We start from the raw sequence: 14158 nt of genomic DNA on the forward strand, positions 1-14158 counted from the left end.
GAAGTTTAGATTTTTCAACTTGCACGTTTCCCGCGGCAACCCTCATGCGCTGCGCCTTCCGCACCGCAGGATGCCTAATTGCGTCTTTGCATTGACTTAACATGTAAATCACCTGCACTTGCCGCTTATATCACGGCTGGTGTAAACGCAGCATAAAAGGGTTGTTCCTATTCTCGTAATAAGTAATGGGTGTGTTTTGGGCAATAAACCAATGAGAGTCTTAGCTCTCATCTCCTTTAAAAGCCAGTTGCGCTGGCGCCATGCCGATTTCCTATTTAGATGGCGGAACTTTTTAAATTGAAAAACTTAAGTGGAGGAAGAAGGCCATGCGTGTGATAAGCAAAGGCGCGTTTATAGGCGCATATTACTAACACACTCATTAAATAACAGAAACAGTATTGCGCCATTGACTTTAGACCACGTTTTTAGTTGGTCTATTTTAGTTGCCTCAAAATAGCAACGCGCCAACCATGCACTAAACACACCTCATTTTCAGACCAGAATGCCCATGGGGGCAATATTGGGTGCAAATGCATTTGCTATTTAAACAACGTGACGCTAAAAGTAAAAATTATAATTGCGCAGGGTTGAAACTAGCAAAAGAAACTTGCGTCGCACATTGCACTGCATTGCACAGGGTGTATGATAGAGCCCTTAATGTTCATTTAACTTTGAACACACTTTTACTAGTAAATTACATACATTAATCTACAATAAGTTACTGGCAAACTGCTGCCAGTAATACTGTAATTTCAAAATAATTTTGTTACAGTGTACTGTAACAGTGTTCAGCGCAGTAAGTTCCAATTTTGCATTGAAAAGGACTAATGGCTGTCCAAACATATCCCAGATGTCTAGCCCAGGCTAAAACAAGGCAAACCACTGCCCAAAAATAAATTAAATGAATCAAACTGTTTGTTATGACTGTAGACTTTGCTTATAGGATGGAACATTGCTTAAGTTATTTCAGCATAAATGACATTTATCCAAATTCAAGTTTGTTTAGGGTAAATGTGGGTTACTCATAGCTGGACTACATGGGGTCTATACCTGTAGTTAAACTAGACGGCGAAAAGACGACTATAGACCCTTTTACAGCCCACGTGATCAAATAGTTGCGTGCACATTTTGGGGTTGTTCCCCAGTGGTTCTAACGTTTTAGCAACTCAGAAAGTTTATCAAAACGGTTTTCCCGCATCAGAATGTCTGGTTGTTGCATTTACGGACCAGAACGCTCATGGGTGCAAAATTGGGCCCAAATGCATTTGCTATTTAAACAACGTGGTGCTAAACGTGAAAATGATAATTGCGCAGGGTTAAAACTAGCAAAAGACACTTGCGTCGCACATTGCACTAATATTTGTATATTTTTATTATATATTTTATATTATATGTTTGGCCATCTGCTAACGTCTTCTTTCCATAGTACACAGATCTGGTAGCCGGATACCATTTGATAAAGTAAATTTTTTTTTTTTAAATAACTTTCTCTGTGTTGCTTAATCCGCTCGCGTAGCTTGACACGCTGCTGATTCTCGCCATACTTCCGTTACCAAAATGCACGTGCATACATTGCTACGTCATCATTGTGTACAAACAGTAAAAGGGTCTTTTGGTTGCTGGGTTATATACAAATATGGTGGCACGCATTAGGTAGAAAAGAAAAACAGCGTTTACACTAAATCTAAACATTTCGTGTGACATTGTGACGCAACAAAACTAAATCGCTTCCATTATAATCAACAAAGCTTCAATCAATACTCAATCCCGCACTTGCAGTGTAAGTGCGAGAAAAAGCGCTGAGGGAGTGAAACAGACAGATAAAAATAGAGCAGTTTCAAATGGACAGACAGCAATAAATGCTGGCACGCAGACAGAAACTGTCTGCTTCTCATCTGTATTCTGTTAGACAGGTCTGGCATGCCGAGTGTTGTTGAGAGTCCAGAGCTGTTTACTCAATCCATTAGTGGTTAGCAGCACTGGACAGTTTGCCTCTGTTGGTACTGTAGATACTGTAATAGTACATAAAATCTAAGTATATTACACAAAAAGTATGGCACATGCAAGTATAATACTAGACGTTTGACCTAATTAAGCAATAATGGCTAAATTCAAACCATACTTTACTTCATTGCATTGAGATGATGAACAGGAAGGCTTACAGCTAGCTTTCTCCACGAATTACAGATCTGCTTGTGCCGTCTGGCCCACAATTACACCCCAACTGTATAGAAAACAGCAGTACCCTTTTGTAATATTTCAATCTTCCTGTCATCTTCTTCCTCTCTCTCTCTCACCCTCCATCTCCCTCTGTCAGTCTGTTGTCTTTTTATCTCTGTATGGATCTTTTCTCTTTTGTCATTCTGCACAACATTAGTCTCAGCGTGTACGTGTCCACTTTCTCCACTTCATTTATTCATTCTGTCACCGCTGCCTACACTTCACTCCAGCTGTCATTTTCTCGCGGCTCTCTCATGCTGTGTAAAAAACACAGTGTAGCTCGAGGTGTAACTTGGTATAATGACGGATGCTCTTGGGTGAATCAGGGATACAAACTATAATAAACCAAGTTAATTATGTGTGCAACTTTCTGCCGTACGTACTGTACTTGCCACCCCCCAAAAAATAAAATGCTAAATTTAAAAGGTATGCCAAACTTAACAAAGCATTTAATGGTGAAATGGTTTCAGTGCCACGTGTGATGAGCTTTGAAATAGTTTTCCCAAACACACCCCCAGGATCTCATTGGCAAAACTCTGGCCATTGGTTGAGCTAGTGTAGTGGGATCCGGTCATCGGGCGCAAACAGGCCTACAAAGGTTAGTTATACTGTAGTAAACTATGGCTGCACGATATTAAAGTAAAATGCATTATGTTGTAACTTGATAAAAATGCTATATACAACATGCAATTTTGATCGATCTTTTAAGGGAGACAGTGTAGGACAATGTGTAGCTTTGCATATATTAAAACATATATTGCATACAGTCTCAGTTGCCTAATATTATGACTGCGACATAAAATATCCTCAGTGGAAATTAACGGAAATATTCTCAGTGATGGATGGTTGGGACCTGTCTGGTAAGGGCCAAAGTGCCTGATCTTACTAATGAGAAAAGACATCATAATATGTTTAATGTACTTATCATTATCTGCTAGCTATAATAGACTCTGTGCGAGTGTGTGTGTGTGTAAGAGAGAGAGAGAGAAACAGAGAGAGAAAGACAAAGAAAAAATGAGAACTGGAAACAAGAGACGTGACCGGAAGCTTTTGCTCCGCCTCCCGGAATGTAGAAGGATTTCTGCAGCCGCCGTAATGTGATAAGAAAATCAAAGAGGGTCATTATGAAAAATGAGAATAAAGGACAACGAATACAAAATTAGACGTGGTTGAGAAGAGAGAGAGGACTAAAGATTTGTATGTAGTTGTGTGTAGTAGCAACGGACAGCAGATGTACAAAAAACAATATTAAATACAGTTGTGGACAAAAATATTGGCACCCTTGGTAAATATGAGCAAAGAGAGCTGTGAAAATAATCTACAATGTTTCTCCTTTTAAACTTTAATTGAAAAAAAACACAATTTTTTTTCATGGATAAAAAATATTTGAAAGTAGGGATGCTCAGATCAGGATTTTTGCAGCCGATACCGATAACCGCTTTGTTATCTTCGTGATCGGCCAATATCGATTCCGATTTTTTGATATGCAAGCTCTTTGATGACTGTAACTGTTAAAATTTTTTCTAGATAAAGTAATACCACAGATGTTGCCTTTGTTATATAACTTACAGTAATTAGGTATTTTATTGTTTAATAGAGAATCAAATAAATAAGCACAACAAATATTTCTTCTGCAAAGACATATTTAATATCTTTTTAAAAAGGTTTTGTACGCAGACAAGAGCAGCTGTGAGGAAAATGAAAGTTTAAATACTCGACACTTTAAAACACATGCAAATAATAAACTTTTGGCATGAGGATGCAGTTGTCTGCGATAGATATGTGTTGTATACGCTGTTTGATGGGGATGTGAAGAAGTGCATCCTCATAGAAAATACACATAAATGCAAAGAGAGAAATCCAAATCTGCACGTCGCACACGAGCAACGAGTTGTAAAATGCTCGCACTGCATAAAAATGGTCTCTAATTGCAGAAGCATTCAGGATCTCTATGATGACAAAAGTAAACAGAAAGATCGGTTCATGATATCGGCAAATTTAGCGAGTACTTATCAAGTCATTTAATGCCATTATCGGCTGATACCAATTGGCGGCCGATTGAACGGAGCATCCCTATTTGGAAGTGGGAGGATATGCACTGGGGAAAATACTTTTTCAGGAAGTGATTTTTTTTTGCACTGTCACTTAAAGACATTACACCCTAATCACGCTGATAAGCCGCTTGAGTTTTTATTATTATTTATTGATTAGGCCTATATTTAATTACATTTTTCAGTATTAAGTGGTCAAAAAATATTATACTTTAAATAAGGATTGTTTTTTTTCAGGCAAATTGATGCATTTTAAGACTTTTTAGTTACAGACTAAAAAACAATGTTAATAAAGTTATTCTTTGTTGTAAGTTGATCGATATTTCTATTTTTGTGTTTTCTTTAATTTTTATAAGGATACAATGTTTTGCAGATGTGTCATTTTATAGACAAATTGTACTATTTACAGTTGCGGCGGAGAGTTTGGGGGCACGAAATGTTTACTTCTTCCTAGGGGGGGCGTGACAGAAAATAATTGATCTAAACCAAATTACAGTGCATTTGGGATACACATCAGCCCACGTCCATCCCAAATTTATTGGGCCATGAATTCCTTCGGAATCAAACCCATGACCTTGTCATTGTCAGCCCCACGCTCCAAGTTAGAAATACTATAAAACATCCTGATAAGATAACTGAAATCCAGCCAGAGATAGATTATGTAATGGATTCCTTAAACAAGGAATGAAAATTTAGTGAAAGGACATCTAACACACTTCTGTGACGGTAAAAGCACTTTTTACGCTTCCTTTACCGCACGACACGTCTTTCACTCTGATTGGATACGTCAGACTATCTAGATTCACACCCACCAATGAATGTAAGATAAAATTAACACTTAGCACTTTGACCTAATTGTTATCGAGCGCAACCTTTAATTACGACGTTACCTTAGGAAGCATTCGCATCGTAAATTAATTATTCAATGCATAAAGTACGACATTTCAGCAAATCAATCCGATCTTGAGCCTTTATTGCTAGTAAAATAATGATCTTCGCCCAGAGGTTTAAAGAAAACCGTTTCTAATCGTTCTAAAAAAGCCAAAGGCAACGTTTCTAGCCAAAAGGTGTCACGATGTTAGTAAGGCCGTGTCAGGTTGTCCTTAATCAGGGCTCTGTTTAACCTTCCTGTAACCCGGAGAACTGATACTTAAATGCATTTTCATTCGTAAGTGCAGCCCCGGGGAGAAAAGTCAGAGGACGTGCTTTGACCTTTTATTTAAGTGTTAATGTAACGCTTCTAAATGGCCGTATTCATGCTTACCGGTTCTTCCCGGGAATCATGTGCATGTGTGCGAGAGAGAGAGAGAGAGAGAGAGAGAGAGAGCAAAATAGATAAGCAGACATGCTGTCTAGAAGAGTTATTCAGACGCAATATAGCATGGTAATACAGCCTGCTTTGGCTCCAGTCCATTTTCATAATCAAATCAAGAGAATCCTATCAGACAAATTCAATTCCTAGTTGCGGCAATGGAGCTTTGTATTCACCATTAATTTTCAGAAGAATACACTTCATTTCACTGGCCAAAGACTGTAATTTTTGTTGACATTGTTGGAACATTGTTATAAAGACTTTGCAAATTGAACGCTTGGGATAGAAAACGTGTCACAGAAACAGTCCGATGTCAAACAAAAAAGCAAACATTCAAACGGGAAGGATTACATATGTATCTGGGTGCCGTTTCAAGCTGTATTACTGTGGGCGTCGGGCTGCGATGTTGAAAGCTCAGTTGAAAAGGTCATCTGTCAAGTGTGTGTATACTAAGGAGCACAGGGTTACATCAACACAAGTATGCATTGTTGATTCATGTACCAACATTCATTGAGTTGAATCGAATTTTATGGTAATATAACCAAATTTTTTCCAGTGGGATACTGGATGAGACAATATTACAGTATCTATTTGATCTGATTCTTTGCGACAGAAGCTGTGCCAGAAATGTACGCTGTATAAGCTTTCCAACCAGTTTGAATATTGCGCAGAAGTTTATTTAGGAATAACCCTGCACTGAAAAAAACAACTTCCTCGTAAAAAATCCTCGTAACAATTTGCAGGAACTTTTTTTTAAAGTAAAATTGACTGCTTTTTTAAGTACAACTTACCTGCTAAAATCAAATAAAATCTACTTAATAATGCATGAAAAACACATTTTAAATAATTAAGTAAATGTTACTTCATAATTTTTTTAGAAGTTAGATTTATTTTAATCGCTTAGGTAAAGTCTAAGGATTGTGGGTATTCCTTACAACATGTGCAAATAAATGTAAGTTAATTTTACTTGATTTTTTTAGTTTAATGGATTTAATATTCATAAGGATAGTTTAATGGATTTAATATTTTATAAGTTAAATTAACTAAGATTTTCTTACTTGAATCTGCTAAAAATTTTGATTAAAATTTACTTAATTATTTTAGGACTATGTGCAGTGACAATAAAACAGTTAAATAATACAAGAAAATATCTAATACGACTTACTATTTGCACACAGTTCATTTTCTACATGAATAAATTGTGTATTAACATCATTTTACTTAGGAAAATCTAGTTCTCAATAAATGTTATTATTATTATGTAGAAATTATGAGAGTTGATCTAATATACACCAAAAAGTTTATTTTTTCAGTGTGTCTTTGAGTTATCATACACTGTTATAGTTAAGATTATTGTGACATTTCACATGATGCATTGACTTGAATGTAAGCATTTATTTCACTTAGTAGAAAATGCTAAAATAGTCATTGTGCATCGCAAATTCGCCGTTCATCCCACACTCCAAACATTTTTTGTTCATTCAACATAATTGAATTAAGGAAAACTTTTCCACGAAATTAGTTTAGGCTTGTACAACAAGAATACAATAAGTTAATTTAAACAAATAATCTTTTGTTGCGCCAACTTAATAAATATATTTTCATTGGTCATAAAAATATCTTGTTCAATAAATTTAATTCAGAAAACTTTTCCACACATTTAATTCTGGTCTGTTCAACAAGGACAAAACAAGTTAATTCAAGCAAAAAAGTCTAATTAAACCAATTGGCAGTTTCTATATAATACTAATTAGCATAAGCACACGTTTGCATGCTAATGACACATTGGATGAACATGTGAGAAGAGATTGATCTTCAAACAGGCATTAACACAGTTAAAGAAATACGTACGTCACATCCACAATTTAACCACAAGCGCCACTCTTCTGCGCGATGGTAACCAAACAATTTGTACAAATATAACACAAACTCTTCTAAATCAATAAGATAAACCAACATTAAACACTAGTCTTTCTCTTTACCTTAAAATACATAAAATACTTAATTAAAAAAATTACTCTCCAAAGGCAGTTGCATGCAAAGCATGCTGGGAAATACAGATTCACGGCCCAGTAAGTAATAGCAACAAAAATCATTAATGTGGTCCCAATATAAAATGATTAAGTTCATGTTATTTTTTTAATTTAAGCAGAACATTATAAAAATAGGTTGAGACAAAAAAAAAATTGTGTTGTATTAACTTGTTTCATTTAAGTAAATTAGACAAGGTGCAAAAATATTTGTTTTTGAGTGCAAAATTACAAAGATAAAAATGTTGGTCAGTATTGCCCAGCTCTAACTCACAATAAACATCATAATTCAAATAGATTTTTACATTAACAACCAAAAGACCTTTAAAACCATTAAAAAAGTGGTTTGGGTCATGACCTAAAAATGGGTCACGGGGGGGTTATGATGGGTTCACTGACAGCGGGGTAAAAACTGCACTGCAAATGAAATATAACCATATAATTGTGCACAGTTAGGATAGCAAATTAAAAAGCATCATTAATGTCTAAAAGATTCTGTAAGAGAAAAACACTTTTCATCTTTTAAAGGCTGCATGTCTAATGAAATGCAACATTTCATCTGTCACCAAATTAGGCAGACTGAAAGCCATGAAAATAACTATGCAAGATAAAATAAAATATAATTCAGACTGTTAAATATGGCTTCAGTCTCCTTTTATGCATTTATAAAATAACATTGACCAATTCAGTCTATGTCAAGCTTTTTTACAGTAGTTTCTCTACATGTTACCATAAGGATGTTTTTGTGCCTTTTGCATCTATTGTAATCTTGGTACTGAATAAAATTTGGGAACCACACTGTAAAAAATGATACGCTTGATTTACTTAGAAATATAGTGCATCATTTTGCATCCACTTTTTTGAGTAAGTTTTTCTTGAAATTTTAAGCAATTGCATGGACGCAAAAAATGATGCACTATATTTTTAAGTAAATCCAACCTTTATTTTTTTCCAGTGCAGTGCTGTTTTACATTATCACTCATCACATAAGCCCAAGTTTACAGTCTCAATATCAATCTCTTAGCAAACGGATCCTTTTTAGCTCTCGTGCATCCTTAATGAATCACACTTTCCATCTTTTCCTCGAAATTGTCCGCAATGTGGTACACCTCTAAATCTCACTCTCTCATTCCCATTTCATTTCAACATCAAAGACCTAAATCAACAGTGAGCCAGCAAACTTTCACTTACACCGCAGTGCCCTTCATTTCAACCTCGTCCGTATCACATTTTTATTCTCTTTTCTTTATCCATCAGACATGCATATTCTTTTTTTAAATAGTGGTTTTATTTGAAATGAAAGGCTTTACAGTAGTTTACATGCACACAGAACTGATTGTGTGACCTTTAACAACATTAATTGTCTTTTGTAAATGTACAACCTTGAATGTGGGATCTTTATAAATATATATACATAGCGATGGTTATACAGTAGGTGGATGTTGAGACGGAGGTTAAATCTAAAATTATCAGCTCTTTAATTCCTATAGCTCAACTGGTACAGTACAACACTACCGACATCAAGGTCATGGTAAATTTATGCTAATCTAAGTTGATCTTATTAACAGATTCGACATCACAGATTCAATTCCCAGTGAACACACACATAATCTGCCAAATGTATGTAAACATACTTATCTCATTCTGTTCTTTTTTCCATAGGCTGTGGTCTGGAGTTTCTCCTGGTGCTGTGTGGTTTAGAGTTGACCCAGACGTGTCCACGTGACTGCATCTGCTACGACTCCCCCAGCACGGTGAGCTGCCAGGCTCACAACTTCCTGGTGGTTCCAGAGGAAATCCCGGCCCAGAGCGAGCGCGTCTTTCTGCAGAACAACAAGATCCAGCGACTGCTCCAGGGCCATTTCAGTCCGACCACCGTCATGCTTTGGCTGTACTCCAACAATATCTCGTACATCCAGCCTTCCACGTTCATGGGCTTCACCCGACTGGAGGAGCTCGACCTGGGAGACAACCGTCACCTCCGGTCCTTGGCTTCTGACACTTTTCAGGGCCTAACCCGACTCCATGCCCTACATCTCTACCACTGTGGCCTAATCAGTCTGCCCGCTGGCATATTCGAGGGGCTTCATAATCTGCAGTACCTCTATTTACAGGTATTTGTCGCATTTTAAAAGTTTTTCTTACATACGCTCTAAATTGGGGTTATGGATCTCGGATCTTATGTAATGTTCAGTAATTGTAGGTCTGCTGGATATGACTTTGTGTAAATATACAGTACTGTGCAAAAGTCTTAGGCCTCCATGCCAGAATTAGATCGTTGTTTTTGCAATGTTCTAGTAATCATATATAATTGTTTCTCAGTCTCTTTAATAGAATAAATCCAGAAAATACAGGAAATGTGTATATGGTATTAAAGGTGCAGTGTGTAATTTTTAGAAGGATCTCTTGATAGAAATGCAAAATAATATACAAAACTATATAATCAGGGGTGTATAAAGACATTTTTATAATGAACCGTTATGTTTTATTGCCTTAGAATGAGATGTTTTATCTATATACACAGAGGGTCCCCTTACATGGAAACCGCCATTTTGTGCAGCCATGTTTCTACAGAAGCCCTCAACAGACAAACTTTTTTACTAAGTTGTCTCCAACGATGACATGTTTGTCCGGTGGCAGCTACCGTAGGTTCTCTTATGTGTTTCCAAAGCAAGAGGTGAGCAGTGGACTGAGCCGTTGGTTGCAATTCACAACCTCACCACTAGATGTCGCTAAAATTTACACACTGCACCTTTAAAAACTGAATAAAAATGTAAACTGATGTGTAAAGTTTTTAGGTTAAACTCCCCTTCCACTTGAGCAATAGCAGAAACTGCAGGATCTCTTAAACCTAAATAAAATTAAATCCTAATTTTAATAATAATTTAAGTAATAATTTTTTGTCTTTTTACTTCATTCTGCATAAAAACGCTCAAAATGTGTTTAGTGCCAAGAGAGGTCACACTAAACACTGATGATGCCTTAAGAAGACATTTAGTCCTGAAAATTACATTTTTGGGATCTCTTAAAACTAAATAAAATTAGAACACTCAATATGTGTTTAGTGTTAAGAGAGGTCACACTAAACACCGACGATGCCAGGTGTAAAAGCAGTACACTTCCATAGTGTACTTAAAGTGCTTTATTTTCGCACACTTCTTTTGTACATAAAGGTGCAGTGTGTAATTTTTAAAAGGATCTCTTGGCAGAAATGCAAAATAATATACAAAACTATATTATCAGTGGTGTATAAAGACATTTTATAATGAACCGTTATGTTTTTATTGCCTTAGGATGAGACGTTTCATATACATACACGGAGGGTCCCCTTACATGGAAGCCGCCATTTTGTTCAGCCATGTTTCTACAGAAGCCCTTAACGGACAAACTTTTTAACTAAGTTGTCTCGGTCGATTACATGTTTTTCCGGTGACAGCTACCGTAGCTTCTCTATGCATTTCAAAAATGAGGGGTGAGCAGTGGACTGAGCCGTTGGTTGCAATTCACAACCTCACCTCTAGATGCCGCTAAAATTTACACACTGCACCTTTAATATACTAAAAATTCATCTTTAGTACTTCTTAAGATGTTCTTAAGATCATCTAAGTGTACTTCACTGTGCTATTTTGAGACACCATAAAATGTGCTAAAGAAATTTTTTTTTAAATGTATTTCAGTACCACTTGTAGTAAACCTGAACCCATCTTTGTATGAAAGTTGAGTTCAAGTTTAATAAAAAAATGTGTTAACTAAATAATTTTTTTATTACAGAGATAGTATGTTAAAAGTCAATTTAAGTTCATATTCATGGTGTCAAAAAATAGCACAGTGAAGTACACTAGATAATCTTAAGAACATCTTAAGAAGTACTAAAGATGATTTTTTTAGTATATTAAGTACAAAATTAGTGTGCGAAAATAAAGCACTTTAAGTACACCTTTGGAAGTTTTTTACCTGGGTTAAGAAGACATTTAGTCCTAAAGTTTTTTTTGTACATATTTAGATGTTTGTATCTTAATAAAATAGATTGAAAAATAAATGTGGATGGACATTAAAACTTATAAAACAACAGGTGGTGGCAGCCTAAGACTTTTGCACAGTATTGTATATCATTTTTGGGTGCTCTTCAGCCAAATTGAGTGTGAATTTATAAAACGCTTGTCGCACTGACACTAAAATCTAACTAGATACAAAACCATTTTGATGACAGCAAAAAGTGCCCTCTTGTATGGATATCATTTTTATTGACTGTCTGTGCTCCCGGTTTCTACTGTTGCTTGGAAATTGTCAAGTGAACCGTGATAAGATCTGTTCAGAACGTCCAATGACTTTTGCGGTCCTCGCAGAAAAAAGACTCGCTTCAGTAAAAAGATGATCAGACACAATATTTCGTTCTAATGAAAATGTCAAAAAGGAAACTTACTCCGAGTATGACGAACACTAGAGTGTATGAAACTCATTTTGACATGAATTTGATTAATGGATGGGATGTCTCATATGAGAAATATATCTGATGTAGTATCTAATGTATGAAGTCAACTTAAAACTGCCTCCTTTTTCCTTTGCATGATTCGATTTTTATAATCGCATGTTTTTCTGTATCTGTTCTTGACTGTTGGCGTTTCTTCACCTCATGCAGAACAACCAGCTGGAGTTTCTTGAGGATGACATGTTCATTGATCTCCTCAATCTCAGCCACTTATTCCTGCACGGAAATCGGTTGTGGAGTCTTCACCAGAACACGTTCCGTGGCCTCGGGGCTCTAGATCGCCTGCTGCTTCATCAAAACCGCCTCCAGTGGGTTCACAAACAGGCTTTCCACGACCTGCGTCGCTTGACAACCCTCTACCTGTTCAACAACTCTTTACCTGAGCTGCCGGCCGAAAGCCTGGCACAGCTGCCGGCGCTGGAGTACCTGCGTCTCAACGACAACCCCTGGGAGTGCGACTGCAAGGCCGTGCCGCTCTGGGATTGGCTACGGCGCTTCCGCGGCTCCACCTCCGCGTTAGTATGCGTGGCCCCTCCCGAGCTGGAGGGGAAGGACCTCAAGCGGCTGACGAAAGAGGAGCTGCCTTCCTGTACAGGCTCCGAATCGCTCCATCAGAGCAAATCCAGCAACCAGGGGGATGTGGGAGTGTCACTGAAGAAAGATCACCATCATCGCCGATCACACAATCATCATCAGCCTCACCTGCCACATCAAGACCAGCACTACCCCACGCCCCCATCGCCGCTCCCCCGACCCCCGAAATCGGGCCGGAATAGAAACTGCACAAGGCACCGTAGCCGCAAGGGAAACGGTCAGAATGAGGTTTATAACATTAAGGAGTTAGCCAATAAGGAGTCGGATGACCAGTACGACACGTCAAAACCGAGACGAAAGAACAAGTGCATCCCACGGACCTCAATGGGGCCCCCCAGCGGTGTGCAAAGAGCAAGCAGCGGGGCGGCATCCCTCTTGGCACCTTGTTTCATCATCAGCCCTTATTGCTTATTGGTGTCTCTCCTTGCCCTTATTTTCCGCTGAGCTCGTGGAAATCTCCCGTAATGGTTTTATCGAAAACTCAGCCCTCTGTGTACTCTGGCTCCTACACTTCAATGTACGAATGTGTGTGTGTGTGTGTGTACGTGTGTGTACATGTGTAGAAAAGTGTGCGGTACTTCGCCGAGCCCCTTCCCGAGGGACAGAGGACTTGGGTGAAGTTTCGGGGGCTGGAATTAAACCAGAGGAGAAAACAAACTCTCAAAATTTTGCACCTGGTTAAAAATCGTGGGCTTGTCTTTTTAATAGTCGTTGCTCTTGATAGATTAACCTGATCTATTAAACCAGGGCATATAACAACCATCTGTACATTACGTTCTTCATTACACCTCTGCAAAATCATTAGTTGCCCACTGGGTCAAGTTCACCGCCATTAAAACATCCCAGACATGCACCCGGACTGCATTCCAGGCTTTCAGAGGATGGCGAGGGGGGTATGAAGCCGTTTCCATGTGAAAATTTAAATGCAAGCTAAGCACGAAGGAGAAGGATTGTGTTAGTTATGTTAAAGGATGATTTTTATCCTTAAGGCGATATTTCGTAATTATTCTTTTGTTTGCAATACTCACACATTAGATTACACTGCTGCAGTATGCTGGCGTACTTTAATGTCGAAATAAGAAGGGTTTGCCAAAGGATTATGGGATGGATCTGGGTATGTTTGTGTGTGTATGTATGTGTGTCTGTATGTTTATTTGTTGATTGTACCCTGAAGATAGTGTTTTGAATAAAAAAGCAGAGGGCAGATGTTATTAAGACATGGAAAGGTCACGCTTGTGCAACTGTAATATGTTTTCTAGCATTCCAAACAGAATGGCGTTCTTTTCTAACATAATAGGAAAAACAAGCACATTAATATTGAAAGTTAGAAAGATAGAGGTTTGGCTGTGAAGTTACATAATGTCCACCCCTTACCTTCTCTGATCCCCTCTGCTATTGAGCCATAAAAATATACTATAGCAGGAAGAGATTATTAATGAATAGACACAGAGCCCCCTTTTGG

The 14158-nt window shown here is 37.6% G+C and overlaps 1 protein-coding gene across 1 annotated transcript in view; it reads left to right on the plus strand.

Moving 5' to 3' along the window:
* Positions 1–13597, plus strand: part of rtn4rl1a (reticulon 4 receptor-like 1a) — a 116065-nt gene extending 102468 nt beyond the window's left edge. Inside the window, exons 2-3 of the mRNA XM_055208010.2 lie at positions 9276–9727; positions 12253–13597. Of these exons, the coding sequence (XP_055063985.1) occupies positions 9276–9727; positions 12253–13140 (1340 nt within the window). The 3' untranslated portion in view covers positions 13141–13597. The remainder of the gene's footprint in view (positions 1–9275; positions 9728–12252) is intronic.
* Positions 13598–14158: the final 561 nt, after the last annotated feature.

Source organism: Misgurnus anguillicaudatus, chromosome 12, assembly GCF_027580225.2.
Source record: "Misgurnus anguillicaudatus chromosome 12, ASM2758022v2, whole genome shotgun sequence".
Lineage (NCBI taxonomy): Eukaryota > Metazoa > Chordata > Actinopteri > Cypriniformes > Cobitidae > Misgurnus > Misgurnus anguillicaudatus.